At 42.6% G+C, this 15,334-nt stretch overlaps 1 protein-coding gene across 1 annotated transcript in view; it reads left to right on the top strand.

The window, feature by feature from the left end:
• The first annotated feature begins 2,193 nt into the window (after positions 1 to 2,193).
• MOXD1 (monooxygenase DBH like 1) overlaps positions 2,194 to 15,334 on the top strand; it is a 50,114-nt gene continuing 36,973 nt past the window's right edge. The window contains exons 1-2 of the mRNA XM_041423879.1: positions 2,194 to 2,512; positions 15,142 to 15,288. Of these exons, the coding sequence (XP_041279813.1) occupies positions 2,228 to 2,512; positions 15,142 to 15,288 (432 nt within the window). The 5' untranslated portion in view covers positions 2,194 to 2,227. The remainder of the gene's footprint in view (positions 2,513 to 15,141; positions 15,289 to 15,334) is intronic.

Here is a 15,334-nt window from a genome sequence, read left to right as displayed (position 1 = left end):
CAGCACAGGACTCCCATGCTGGGTGGAACTGCCCACCCTCCATGGCCACTGCAGCTCACCAGAAATAGCACAGCTGTTTCCCATGAGTGTTACCACTTCTACCAGCCCCACTACAGCAAAACTCTGGCTTGTCTTGCCTGACATACTGCGGTATGTCCAAGACTAGATGGTCCTGCTGCTTTGGCTTTTGGCAGAATGACTGGGGAGATCCCAGCCAACCACAAGTTTGTGTGCATCAGAGTTTTCTTTCTGTGCCTGTTTGCTGTGAGAGGAACAGGGGTTGGACATGAAGGGGTCAGGGTTGTCTGGGGGGGGTGTGCAGCTGTTCCTCTGACAGCCTCTGCAGTGCACACCTATCTTCAGCTTTGCTTCCCTCATGGCATCTGCATCCAGGCTATTTGGGAAACCCTATTTCTGTCTGCTGTGCTGTGTAGCACAGCATGCTGTGTAGAACAGTCCGTCATCCCTCCCTGTACTCCAACATCCCATGTTGTCTACAGGCTCCTAAAATGTCATCAGCACCACCCTTACCAAACTGAGACATGCTGGAGTACTTCAAAGTGAGCATTTTGCATAAATGCTTTTGTATAAATGCTTTTACAATGCATGCTCTGGGAAGCACTAGTTGGACTTCAGTACCACTGCTGTGCTTTAAAGGCAGCAATTTTGTGTAATTCAATCATTCTTTTGAAGAGTGAGTTTGTCATCTCCATGTGATTGAAACTTTAACTAGGGGTTTCTGTCATCTAGGCACATAATGCACAGTCTTATTAGAAAATTAAGAAAAAATCTGCATTTAAGAAACATTCTTCATTCCTTCATCATCCTTGCCCTCAGAAAAAATAAATGTGCATTTTTGGAACTGTCCTAAGGATCCCTCCTTTAGCACTCAATTTTGCAAAGGCCTAGTGCCCCCAGTTAGGTGCCAAAGTCACACCTTTGGCCTTGATAGGGCCTATCACGCACCAGCAATTTCTCCTTAAATTAATCTATATCCACTTGCAGGTGTTAACAATTTTGCAGAAGAGAATCTAAACACTAAGCATCTCACAATTTTTTGTTTTGTCAGTAATTTGAGTCTGTACCTTTGAAGTTACTGCTATAATTGCAAGAATGGTCACACTAATCTATTCCCTCTAAAGATTGCTTTCATTTTACCAGTATTTAATTTTTTTCCTCTAATTTCTTATTATGCCTTAGGAAAAAGTAATTTTAGGTGCTTATCCTTTTATAAGAGTTTTCTTTTCTAAAAGTTGTTTTGTAGTTTGATGTATCCCTCGCATCACAATGTCAATATGACTTCTTGTGGTCCCTAACTTTCTCGTTTTGGGTGCCACGCTATTTTTTGTTTCCGTCCAGATTTGCAGAGGGCTGGGGAACATTCCTCCAAAAGCATCTTGCTGCTGGTTGCTCTCGCCCCCGCCGTGGCGGTGGTGCTGCGAGCAGAGGAAGGGAAGGCAGCTTCTGCTGCGGGAGCGTGGGGGACCGCATGGCCAGGCTGGCCGAGTGGCGGTGCCGCCGGGGACGGCTGCGGGGGTGTCAAGGGACGCGAGGGCGGTTTTGAGATGTGCTTTTGCAGCCGTCTCAGTGCAAATCGCTCGGGAGCTCCTCGTTTTCCATTTAAAATGCAAAAAGAACTCTCCCGACGGGGGATCTGCTCAGCTCCATCCATCCGCCGCACCGCGCGCTCGCACTGAGTGAGGAGGCGGCCGAGAGTGGGGAAGCGCTCGTTTGCCTCCGGGCTTCCTCCCGTGGAATTCTTCCAGCGGAGTTAGAGTTGCGGGGAGGCCGGGGAGGACTCCCGTCCACCGCCTTCCCTCCGCTTCCCCGGTCAGGAGGAGGCTTTTGGGTGGCTAACGCGAACTCCGAGCATTTCGGCGAGCAGCCCCCGCGGGAGCGCACGGCAGGTGCTCCGGGCGCGGCGGGGTCCGGCCCGGCCCCGACGGGCGGCGGGGGGAGCGGGGGGCGGCAGGCAGCGCCGGGCCGGGCCGGGCCGGAGCGAACAAAGCGCTGCCGAGGGCGTGCTGCCCCGACGGGGCCGGCGCGGTGCCGCCCGCAGCGGGGGCGGGGTGACCGGGGCACCCGGCCCCCCTTCCTCACACACACACACACACGCACAGACACACAGACACACAGACACACAGACAGACACACACCCCCCGCACACGCACACCGCGCCCGGGCACACGCCGAGACGCACAGGCGGCCGCTGGTGCGCGGCGAGAGGATGCGGCGGCTGCGCCCCTGGGCGCTGGTGCTGGGCGGGCTCCTGTGTGCCTGGGCCGGTGCCGGTGCCGGTGCCGGTGCAGCGGCGCGGAGCTACCCGCACAGCGCGGTGCTGGACGGCGCGGGCGCCTACCGCCTGCGCTGGGGCCGCCGCGGCAGCGCCCTCGCCCTCCGCCTGGAGGTGCGCACCCGCGGCTACGTGGGCTTCGGGCTCTCGGCCAGCGGCGGCATGGCCTCAGCCGACATCGTGGTGGGGGGCGTGGAGAGGGGCCAGCCCTACCTGCAGGTAAGGCCCTGCTCCTTCCCCTCGACCGCCGAGCCGCGTCCCCCTTGTCCGCCCACCTTGCCCGCGCTGTCCCTCTCTCGGGACGCCCTTCTGTCCCTGCCCCACGTTTCTTCTGCAGCCTTCTTGTCCTGCATCCCTGTACCTCTTTACTTCTTTCCACCCTTCGGATTATCCCTATCCTTCTGAGTTCCTTTCCCCTGGAGGAGATACTTCTTTTCGATCCACTCCTTGCCACAACCTTCCCTCTAAACTTCTACACAGATTTCGTTAAAGGTGTCAGGTTTCTTTGCTGTTTATCCAGAAGATATAACAGCCCTATTCTCTGTCCTTTGGGCACTCTCTCCTGCCTGCCCGCTGAGCCTAGACCCGCGGAGCAGAGGGGTGGGAGGGCAGAGTCTCTCCCAGGGAGGTGTGGCACCTTTCCCCTCGCCTTGCCAACAGCTGGTGGAGCTTGGCCGTCCTGGTGCCGCCTGAGCTCGCTCTTTCTCATCCCACCGGCATGAGGGCAACATCCCACCAGCTTCCAAGCCTGCTGATGTCCCCTTCTGCTGCTGCACAGCTGGTGCTTCTCCTGTTCTTGGTGTTCCTCCTCTCCTCACCTGGAAGTGTTTTGCCCCAGATGTTGGAAAGGACTTGCAGAGTGATCGCTGGGAGGACTCCCGGTACATGTCCTTGGTCTGGCAAAGCGAGCTCAGAGGTGCCCAACTCTACTGGCACAATTTTCTTGGGATGTTTCTGGAGTAGTCCAGGTATTGTCAGGGCTATGTCTGGGAACAGGAGTGTGGAACAGAGGCCTTGCTGGGTCATCCCCTCCAAGAGGCACTGGTGGCTGGTGGAGTAGGAGCCATGGAGGGGAGGAGACACCTTTGGTACCCTCTCATCAACCTGAGATCCAGCCGGCAGGAGCTGCTCTGGGGTCAGGGGAGCAGGGGCAGCTTGTCCCACAGAAAGGGCAATCAGGTCTGGAACAACAAGCTGTCATCCCCAGATGCTTGAATGATAAGTCAGAGATGCAGTTTAAGAGCAGAGTGGTTGTTAGAGTATGGTCTAGGAGAAGTCATCGGTCTTTCCTTCATTATGTTAGAGCTAGTAGATCTTTGAAGCTACTGCTTAAATTTAAGGGGTTTTCCCATAAGAATATGAATTTTCTATTAACAATTTACCATAAGAAAATAAAATGCATAATATGATCCCCCTACTATTTGTCAAGATTTTGTAAAACCAAAACTTTTCCAGAAGAATTGAGATTTTAGTATAAATATTTTCATATTAAAAATTTCTTTTACTTTTTCTTTCCTCCATTTGTTTGCTGTATGAAGTTTAGGCAAATATTTGTCTTCCTTAAGTGCAGACCAGTGATTTTCAGAATATTGCTTTCTCCATATTTCAAAATGATAATTTATCTTGAAGCATAAATAAAAGACTAATGATAGTGAAGAAACCCACTCTAGGCTGCTCATTGAGCAGTGAGCTCTTCACTCACAGAATGAAAGGCTTTCTGAAAGGTTTTGCAATTCAGAAGACACACCTATTAACCATTAAAAGAAACCCAAGATTTTTTTCTTGTTAGTTCATAGATCCCGTTAGGGTAAAACAAGTCTTTTAGAGAGGCATCCAAACCTAGTGTAAAAACATCCAGTGGTGGAGGATCCATCACCTCCCTGGATAGCTTGTGGCAATAATGAGTCTCTGATGTTTCTGATTGCCAGGATTAGTTTTTCTTGGTTTAGCTTTCAGCTATGCATTTTCTCTACTATATTAAAAAAACTCTGCTCCCCCTGCATACCGCCTTCATAAAGTTATTTATATGCTGCAATAGAGACAATTGTCACTGCTCCATTTTCTTCTTTTTTTTTTGTTAAATATATAGATTGTTTAGCATTACAGAACATTTCCCCCAGCACTCCCAGCACTTTTGTGACTCTTTTCAGCACCCTTTGAAGGTTTTCAATATCTTTAAAAATGGCTCTACTCTTCCACAGGTTTTATCCACCAATATTCTATTACAAATAAAAAAGGATGTAGCAAATGCCTGCCAATAGAAACCTACTGATATTTTTCCTGAAGCACTAATTTAGCACATAAATTGTTATGCTAAGAGCTATGAGTTATTTTGTTGCACTTTTGAATAGGTACGAAGAAATACTTTTGTTACGCTTGCTTGCCACTTGAGGCTTGCTCCATCACCATTCCTTCTTCAGTTCTAGGAAGCATGGTTTCTTTCTAAACTGAACTGAGGTTTTTTAAAAGTTGCTCAGTTAAAATTTTTCCATACTTGCACCAACAAGGAACAGCCAGGAACAAAAATGATAAACAAAATTTGTCCAGAGGCTTTTTCTGGTCAGGCAGCAGGGATTGCTAGAAAATGAACAAATTGTTCTAGGATGTTGTTTCAATAATATCCAATTCTTCAATTTACTGGACAAACAAATGCAGTTAATATTTTAAAAATACATTCTGTGCTAAGTGTATATCATCATAATTTAGATTATTTACTGCTGAAAAAGATTTTTTCATAGATAGCATCCTTGAAAGTACGTGGTTTTATGCCTAGCTGAACTCCATGAAATATGTACACCCTAATGAATGAACTTACTTTTCTTTTTGGTTTTAGAAATATGTTTTTATTCCATGACCATCCGTTGGAAAATGTGCATCGTGGTCTAAACTCTTAGAGGGGTCATTTTTTGGTTTCTTTGAAAGTTTTGAGATGCTTGTTAGTGGCCTGACGTTCAGATGTTCTGAAACACCTTTATAGCCTTTCAAGTGGGCATTGAAATTGCTAGTCCCTTGGGTCAGTTTTGCCTTTTTTCCCCCCCCGCAAATTCTCTCACCTTCTTTAAAAATAGAAGGTGTTCTCAGAGGTAAGAGTTCTCTTCTGGGAATAAACATGTAAATATAGTTAGACTACAGCTGCCAGCTGGGGTAAAAGCACATAATCCTGTCTGTGGAAGGTCCATGCATTGGGGTAGAGGAAGACTGCCAGATAGTTTTCAGAGAAAAGAGAAAAAATATTTCCTCTGGCATTTATTCCTCATCTTCTCAGAGCAAGTAAATGCTATTCCCACCATCAGCAGGCAGTGTTTGCCTTGAAAAAACTCAAAGTCCTGGATATCCTGGGTTGGATTTTACTTTCTCAGTTTTCAGTGTATCCTGAACTTGGGTGCAATGAGCTCTTTGTTTTGGTTTGCTTTTCTGTGTTGGAGCTGTATTTAATCAGAAAGGGTGTCTGACATAAGGAAAGGCTAAAACAATTTGGAAGCCTGTGGCTTAGTTTTGTCTAAATATATCAAGATGGAAAGTGTTACTATGTCATGAAAGGAGAAGAACAAGTTTTTTGAAGAGCATTGGAATGATCAGGGAATTATACATTTACAGTCCTAACATTTAAGAAGTTTGATACTTGAAATGGGAACCTTAGCATATTTTGGGAGGACATAGCATGGGTATGTGTATACATACATGCATGACTTAGTGCTTTGTCATGAGGGAGGCACCTCCACCGAGCAGAAGGAGGAAAAGAAGATCAGTGAACAGACTGTTCTTACACATTACTGAGAGCCTGTGGTGTCAGAGCAGCAGATTGTGTGGTGTTTGGCTGAGCATGTTTGAGAACAAGAAGATGCCAATGGGGGTCAGTATTGGAAAGCTGGGAGCTGTCTTTGTCTCTATAGGGAGCAGCTGGACTTAGGAGAGTTCATTCTTAGCAAAATGTTACCTTGAAATATTTCCATGGTCATTTGCAGCATGTGTTACTCTTCATACAAGATCTTGTGGCAGCCTCAGATTTTGCATCTTTTTTTTTTTTTTTTTTTTTTTTTTTTTTTTTTTTTTTTTTTTTCCTCCTAATGCATCTCTTTTGTGCTTATGAATTGACACAGCATGCATTTTCTTGCTAGACCCATGCCTTTTCCTTGGTCTCCACCCCTGTCTGGAATTGTGCATCCCCACCCACAGCACGTAGCTGCTGAGAGCCCCATTTTGGGGAGAGTAATCCTCCTTGATGAATGCCTATTTTGTGCAAGTTATACAAGAGGCTTGCATTGTTAGAATCTTCTGTTGAACTTGCACAAAAATAGTCCCTACTCAGGGTGAATAGGGACTGTATGTCACTAAAAAGTACTTTATTATTCATTAGAGCCTTGCTTGTTAACTGTCATCCAAACTAAAGAATATCTGTTATCAAATGTATCCCATAGAGTTAGCTTAATTGCTCACAGGGAAGTACTTGGAAGAGATTTTAGAGGACAGAAAAACAGTGAGCATTTTCAGTACTTAACGATATGCCGCTTTTAAGTGCACTCATGCCAACAGCAACAAAAGAAGTGTTTAGAAAACAACTTGAAAGGCACCAAGAGAGAGTTGCGAAGCGAGTGCCACACTGACATATCTCAGTCGGTGTTTTGTTGGAGGTATTTCATGCCTTTGGGCGTTGGGGCAGAATCTCCAGATGACTAATGTCTCCCTCTTGGCTTCAATGTGGGGCATAAAGAGACACTCCAGTGTACATCTCCACTGGCTGGGTGCTTTGTAGTTCCCTTTGAGAGGTACAATAGTTAGGACAAGGAAGCAACAGTTGGTGAACAAAAGATGAGAAGAATTCTGAAGCTTGTAATTTGCAGGCCTTCAGGGGACTGTTTTCAAGTGTTTGGTTTGGATTGTTTTTCTTTTTTCTTTTTTTTTTTTTTTTTTTTTTTTTTTTTTTTTTTTTTTTTTTTTTTTTTTTTTTTTTTTTTTTTTTTTTTTTTTTTTGTTCTCCTTTGGATTCTGGAAACACCAAGAAAATGAAATTTTCTCACATCTCCCCAAAAATATGGAATTGTAGCCACTGTGAGTGATGCAAAGACTTAAAATAATGAGGGGATTGATTTAATTCCCAATATAAACAAGTACCACAGAGTAGGAAAGGGAAGAAGGGAGATTTTCTAAGGCAGATCCAGAAATTTTGGGAACAAGTATTCCTAATTGTTGTGCTTGAAAATCCCCTAAGTGTTTTTAATCTTCCTCATAATTGAAGTAATTAAAATAATTAAACCCAGAAAACTTGTACTGGATAAATGTGGCTCCTCTGTAAGGAATGTTCCTTGTGATAAAGTGCAGTTCTAAGATTGTATCGTGCAGTATCTCCTCCTTACTGATTTTCTTTCCCTTAAAACACTTTGCTACATGTTTTTTCTAGTCTCTTTCTGTTAGGACAACCTTTAATCTAGCTTTGTATTTTCTGATATAACTGGAATATAAACTCTTAAATTAACATTTATTCTTGATGTAAAGACTTGTATAGCGCCTTGGTACTCCACCACAATGTCAGATTTCCCATGTCAATATGCAATGTCATTGTCATAGGGTGACTTTATGATGTTGAATTGTATCCCTGTTCGTCTGTTTAGCCCAGAAATAAGTTTTGCACCTTTCAAACTAGGTCTGGAAATGAAGGGGGGAGAAGGAGAAGTGGTGGATTGTCTAAGGTGACAAAAACATGGAGATGAGCTTCAGCATTCTTGCTCACAGACTGTGCTGCCTGCAGCACAGACAGCAGGAGAGAGCTCTCCTTTGCTTTTGGTTAGTGTTTTTAAGCTAGCTGAGGCAGAGAAGTTCCCTGGACTGTGGCTTTTCTTTTTCTTGGAGCTGATTCGCCCTGCTCTGGACTGAAAATCCAGAAGAACACTGGGACCTCACGCCTGTGGCCCACCAGGGCCTGGGACACAGCATTTTCCAGCACAGGAGGGACTGAGGAGAGATTGAGCGAGCCGAGCTACAGTGCACAATGACTTTCTGAATTTGCCATTTCTTCAGAACAGCGAGAGGTTTTATTTGATATTTTTAATTTTTAATGTTTGTGAATACTTTGTTTGATAAATAAACAGGTTTTTGTCATTTTTCTCCCAGGAAATCTTTTCCTGAACCAGTTCGGGGAGGGGCAGCTTGAATCTGCTTTCTAGAGGAACCACTTTGGAAGTTTCCTTCCAAATTTTCCCTAAACCAGGACAGTCATATTTCAATCTCTAGCCACTAGTGCCTCTTACACCTTCTTGTGCTAAGTTAGACAGATCTCCACACTTCAGTGTTTTCGTTTGTGTGCAAAGTGGTATGTTTTACTTCTAAGGAATTTCACAAAAACAAAGGGATGCCGCTGCCAACTCTAGGCCACCCTGGGCATTTAACTGGATATAAGGAATATACAGAAGTGTATTCAAGTGAATATACACTTCTATAAGAAGTATATGACATGAAAGAAGTATAACAATTAAATATAAGAAGTATAAGGAAAATAAGAAGACAATAGGATTCTTCCCTTCTCTTGTATAAGAAATATACAGAAGTATATTCAAGTCTGAATGAGAAAAGGCATATGTCTAAGTAAATAATTGTGTTTCATGTATAAAAAAATACAAGCCCTCTTTTTGTGAAGAAAATATATGAACATGTACACATATATACAGGCATTATCTGTTTCTGTAAATACACAAATGGAAATGTGTGTCTTTGTGTATATGTTTGTCTGCATTTAAATTACAGACACACACACACAATTATTTGCTAGAGATAAAAATTTTCTGTCCTTGTCAGAGTTACTAGTGCACGTGAAGTAAATAATCCACACTCTAGTGTGTGTCAACCAGTTTAATTGGAGTTGTACCAGAAATTGTGTACAGCTTCTCAAGACTACCCATGTGGTTGAGATCCAGGCTTCCTAGCAAGGACTGAATCACTTCTGCTAATCTGCTGTGTAGGTAAAAAAGCAAAACATAAAAGCCCAAACCCAACCCCCCAAAACCCACCCAGCCAAACAACCAGAAGCAAACAAAAAAACCCCTGAACAAAAAACCAGTGCAACATGCCCCCAGCCCCTCTCAAACTAATAAATTAATTATAAACAGACTGCCCATGGGGCAGTGGCTGTGAACTTACTGATCCCAGTTACTTTAGGAACTTACTGCAACTACTTGATTGCTGTTTCTGTACCCTTTGTATAGTTATTTTTTCATTTGCAGCCAATCTCAAGATTGGTTCAGTCAACTGGAATGCTCTCAAGGTGTTCTTATATAGAACAGCGATGCTTTCAGGCTCCTGCCTCATGTTTGGCTGCTGTGAGTGGGCTCTGCTTTTCCCCAGCATAAGCCCGTAGTAAGATCTTTGCCTGAAACTCAAACTGAAATTTATTTGAGGTTGCAAAACCGTTCGGTTTGCTTATTTGTAAACTCATGCTCTGTTTCATTCTTGCCAAATACAGTGTAAAACCAGCTTCTTTTAGGTGGTAACATCTAGTGTGTACTGGAACCTTGAGCAGCAGGATTCCATTTAAATTGAATGCAACAATGAAAAAAAGAGAAATGTTAACCACAGTTATTTTTTTGGAAACCCAGAAAGGCATAACTTGGTGCTTATTTCAAACAAATGTTTGGTTCCATTCTTTTCCTTACCGTAGCAATTTATCCAGCGTATTTATACTAAGATAAATCCTCTCCTACGCTAACTTTCATCTTTGTTTCAGCTTCATGATCCTTTTTGCCAAGTTTCTCTTTGGTCCTGGTCATTGGCATCAGCTTGGAAATTGGGGATTGTCCTAATGTGACTTCATGATGCTTGTATTCCCAATCGTCTGTTCTGTTTATGCTGGATATTAAGTTGGGTACCTTTAAAACTAGATCTGAGAGTGGAGTGGGGAGAAGGAGAAGTGGTGGAATGTTTCAGGTGGCTGTATTCAAAAACACAGAGATAAGAGCATCAGCATTCCTGCTCACTGTGGTGTCTGCAGCATGGAGAGAGCTCTCCTTTGCTTTTTAGCTAGATTTTAACTAGCTGAGGCAGAGAAGTTCCCTGGACTGTGGCTTTTCTTTTTCTTGGAACTGAGCCTGCTTTGGACCTAAAAATCCTGAAAAACACCATGAGCTCACGCCTGTGGCCCACTGGGGTCTGGGACATGGCATTTTCCAGCACAGGAGGGATGGATAAGGGACTGAGCAAGCCAAGCTACAGCCACAACAAGGACTTTCTAAATTTGCCATCTCTTCAGAACAGTGAGAGGTTCTATTGTTTGAAATTATTCAAATTTTTAATGCTTGTGAATACTTTACTTGTTAAATAAACAGGTTTTTTCCCACTTTTCTCCCAGGAAATCTTTTCCTGAGCCAGTTGTGGGAGAGGCCACTTGAATCTGCTTTCTAGAGGAACTCCTTTGGAAGTTTCCTCCCAAATTTGCAATAAATCAGGACAGGGATCTTTCAAATTCCATGGGTTGGCTACAGAACATGAGTGAGGACAGGTGGAAACACAGCTTGTTTTCCTGCCATTTCCCATTCCTGACTTGTCCCTTTTTCCACTTTTAAGTGTTAGGCTGCTGCTGGAACAGCAATGATGGCCCAGTTAGAGAAAGGCAGCACATGTGAATTGGGGTGGCTGAGTTTCTCACAAGCTGAGCCCATGGGGCAATTGCTGGATGGGGCCACAATCAGAGAATTATTTTATGCTCCTTGAGGTTGAAAGGTGATACATATAATTTAGGATGGGAAATTGATATCATAAACAAAACAATCTTGTACATTGTAAAGATCTGGGGAGGGAGTCCCATAAACACCTGTTTCAGTCTGTGATGACAGCTGGTGGGGCTTTTGGGGTCAGGCTTCCCTCTGCAGCTGTGCTTGCATTCTCAAAGGAGAAACCAGCGTCTTTTCACATCCTTAAGAAATTACTCTCCCTGACTGTTTGTGGAACAGAAATCAGAAACCATATATACCATATAAAAAATATTTTTTTAAGAAGGAGAATGGCTAATGGTATCTGAAAAACAGTATAATAAGATCTGCCTCACATCTGGAAAAGACCGTAAAATATCTTGTAATGTCAGGAAGATTTTTCATTTTCCATATGTTATTTCAACTTTTAGGTAATGTGAGAAAGGAGATACTTAATTATTTGATGGATTGCACAACTTAGTCCAGAGTTCAATATGCCATTTTTTGCAATATTATGAAAGGGAGTACAGCAAATTTAAATGCTTCACATGTAGGCAATTTGCATATGTAAATCCTGAAACAGACATCTTTGTTATCATGTAGCATGAGCAATAACACTTCTGAAACACTTTTTGAAACACTTAGTCTTTAAAGAATCAAAAACTTTCATACTAGAAAAATATAGTCACTTCATCCTTCTCTTTCACTAATTCTTATACTTCTGGAAAGCTGATGTGTAATTCCAAAACTTTATCTTCCTTAAACATATGATATATATTTTTTGTGTGTATAAGAAACTGGAGAACCTGAATGCAAGTACAGAATCAGTACATAAAACCATATAGTGGGTTTATCCACACACATGTGAGTGTTTCAGAAATCCAGTTTTCAGGCCTTGACAATTAATGTGGATCTGTTGAGACTTCATGAAATTCAGGGGACTTGTATCAGTATAATCTACCCTACAAGAGACACAGATTTTCTAGCTAACTGTGTGGGGTAGCAAAACCAGATCTGTGTAGAAAAAGATTCTACCATGTTAGAGCCTTTTCCTGCTTCTTAGGAAGGATAAACTGTTCCAGTACGAAGCCCATTTTAGAACTATCTGTGATAGATATCAAAGCACTGAAATGCTGTGGATTACAACATCCAAGTTCTTTCTTTACAGAATTAAATAATTAAATAAGTGAAACTTGTGAATTTGGATGAGCTCTGTGTTATAGTAGTCTGGAACTGATAGAGTTTCAAACTAAATTTATATTCCCTTGGTTTAGCTGAAGCTCAAATGCCCAGTTTACCCTCTCTGGGCTCTGGTAGATCCATCCTCTGTACTGCCACATTTCAAAGGTTTTCAGGGCTATACAGCTTTCTCCTTGACTAGACAAAAGAGTTGAGTGTAGGCAGTCCAAATATGATGGTTTTGATTGCATTTGCATCAGGACTTTTGGCAGCAGGGCTGTATTTTTATTTTTCTACTCTGAAAGGAAGCATAGAATATATATAAAGGTATGGACATATAGATCCAAATAGATATAGCTAACATTTTTTTTACTTTTCCAGATTGTGGTTGAAAAAGATGTGGCATCACAGATTGTCACTGTTGCCATTTTTGAGAACCTTTTGTGAAATTCTGTTTCATACACAAACATAAAGGCTTTTAAGCTCTGATGAGTAAATTGAGCAAAGTCTACATAGGTTGACTGAAAATCTTCTGTGTGAAAAGAGAGAAATTCATATGGTTCCTGGACAACATGGCATTATTTTGTTTTAAAACTGGAAAACAAGCCATTTTCATGTGAGAGGCTGAGCAATCAAATTTTGAGTTTTGTGGGGCTTTTTGTTTTTTTGCTGTTTTTTTTGTTGTTGTTCCTTGTTTTGTTTTCGAGGATTTTGTTGGTGGCTTTTTTGGGTGACATAATTTGATTTTATTTTTATGATGAGCATCTGGATAATTTTCAACAAAGAAAATAAAAACAGCATTAGCTACATCGAGACCAAATAATTTCAGGTGAAATCACTGAAATCAGCAAGGTTCTGTTCATTTTTGGCAGCAGGGGCTGGCAGCCATTGCCTGGGCAGACAGGAGTGTGAGTGCCCAGTACAGTTCTCATCCCATGGGGAGCAGCCTGGTCCTCCCTGGGGGCCTGGGATCTGGGGCCACCTTCTGCAAAACATTCACCAGCAGCCACAAAATGGGCCTCTCTTGGTGAGCCAGAATGTGACCTGTCTATGACTATCATCCAGCTGGGCGAGATAATTACATTGACAACCACGTTATCGAGGCATATCTGGGCTTATACCTCAATTACAGAACTTCTTTGCATAATTTTTGCATTCTTGCCTCAGGCTCATGGAAATCAGGACTATATCACACAGGGGTTTTTTCTGGTTAGAGCTGTGTCTTCTAGACTTGTGATGAAATGGTGAAGTTCACCACAAAACATTTGCGTGTGCTCACCTTTCCTTCATGTTTCTCAGCTTCCCTTCACACTGGTTTCAGGCAGAGACTTTGAGTCTGTTCACATGAGCAAAAGCTGCTCTTGAATTTGTATTCCTCAATATTTCAAGGTGTGGGTGTGTTCACTAAAAATGTCTTCCTCCAATTTGAGGTAGCGTTTAAGCAAAGATGTCGCACTTCAATAAAAACTGATGTTCACAAGGTTACAATTCTTGTCCAGGCAAATGCTTACTAGAAGATGGAAACAGAGATTCCACAGAAGAGTGTTTTCAGAGGAGGAATTGTATTATGTATAGGCAATACACTGCCTCTTTCCAAGTTCTGATGCATGGTAAAAGTGGAGGGTTTTGATCCCATAAAGTATCTATCTTAAAAGAACCATTGCAAAACGAGTCTTATTATTTCTGTCTGGAAAACTGCAAATCCAAGTTATTTCTCTAAATAAATACAACTCATCAGTTCACTTTCTTTCAGGTCCCAGGCCTGTGTTTCGCTCTTTTTAGTGATTATTTTTCCATTTGCCTATTCTCTCATGTATGTACTTAATCATTTGTATTTGTAAGAAGTGGTGACAGGAAAAGAAGAACTCTCTGGTGTCTTGCCCACACACAGATTTCTAGGGTGGAATGAAGTTTAAGATTACAGCTCCTAAATGACCCTTTAGTGAATTAATGAAGTTTCAGTTATTTTTTTACTGCTATCAAAATACTTGGGCATAACCTTTTACTGTTTTTCAGATCCGTTACCTCAACCTTAATGAAAGGAAAGCTAGAAATCTCGAAAAGTGAACAGAGGTCCAAGCAGAAATACATGATACAGAAATAAATGGCTGCTGGGGCCAGACAGTGCTGCAGTGTTTTGCAAAGACACCACACAATTAATGGTGTCTGCCAGTAGCCTCTTTGGCATAAGAAATACATTGCTTAGTTAAAAGACCCTTCCCCACCCCAAACCAGGCAGGAACAGCCTAAAGCTCAAAGGAGGATGACCAGAGGAGGTGCATCTGAGGCAGTGACCAGCCCTTCCTAGGTGGCCAGGGTGGGAGGAGAGGGAGGGACGGGTCCCAGCTGCAGGAATCCGGGGTGAGGAGGTTAATGACCTGACATTGCTGCCATGCTACTCCTTTGTGCTGGGTCTCTGCAGAACCCTGGAGGGGAAGCATCTTTCTTACAAACAGCTCCCTTGCCTCTTCCAAAACCTCAACCTAATCCCAGCAGCTTTTGTATGAAATGAGCGCTTTTCGTGCTAGTTAAGCTGTAGGGTTTCTGGTTCCAGTCAATGTTCATTCAAGAGGTTTGCTCTTTGTGGGAAAGAAAAAAAACATAGGAAAAGTTGTGGAAAAAAGGAGTGACACTATTGTTGATGCAAATATTAAGTGAATTTCATTCTCTCTGTAATGTCTCCTGGAGTTCATGACATCCTAGTTATGATGAATAAAGCTTCTTGGTTGCTGAGTCCAACCTTTATTTCTGCAGTTACATACAGGCAGCATGTTGCTAAAATTACTTGAAGCATTCTTTAAGCTGTTTGTCGAGGAGAGTTGCTTTCTTGGAGATTTTGTATGAAAAATAGTTCAGTGCCACCTCAAATTTATTGTTTAATTAAAAACTGACACTGCAGAATTTTACATGTTTTGAAAAAGGCTTCAGTACTGGACACTGAGTTTCATTTTTAATATTAGATTTTAATAATGGGCAACCTTTCTTTTATAATAGGATTATTTTACAGATGAAAATAGAGTACTAAAAAAGGACCCTCAACAGGATTACCATCTGGAATATGCCATGGAAAACAGTACACATACAATACTGGCTTTTACCAGAGAGCTGCACACTTGTGACACAAATGACAAGAGCATAACGGTAAGAGTCTCTGACTATATGTAGACAGATGAAGTATTAACACAGG

The sequence above is a fragment of the Onychostruthus taczanowskii genome, unplaced genomic scaffold, assembly GCF_017590055.1.
Source record: "Onychostruthus taczanowskii isolate IOZ18803 unplaced genomic scaffold, ASM1759005v1 scaffold8, whole genome shotgun sequence".
NCBI lineage: Eukaryota > Metazoa > Chordata > Aves > Passeriformes > Passeridae > Onychostruthus > Onychostruthus taczanowskii.
This window is presented reverse-complemented; position numbering and strand designations above follow the sequence as displayed.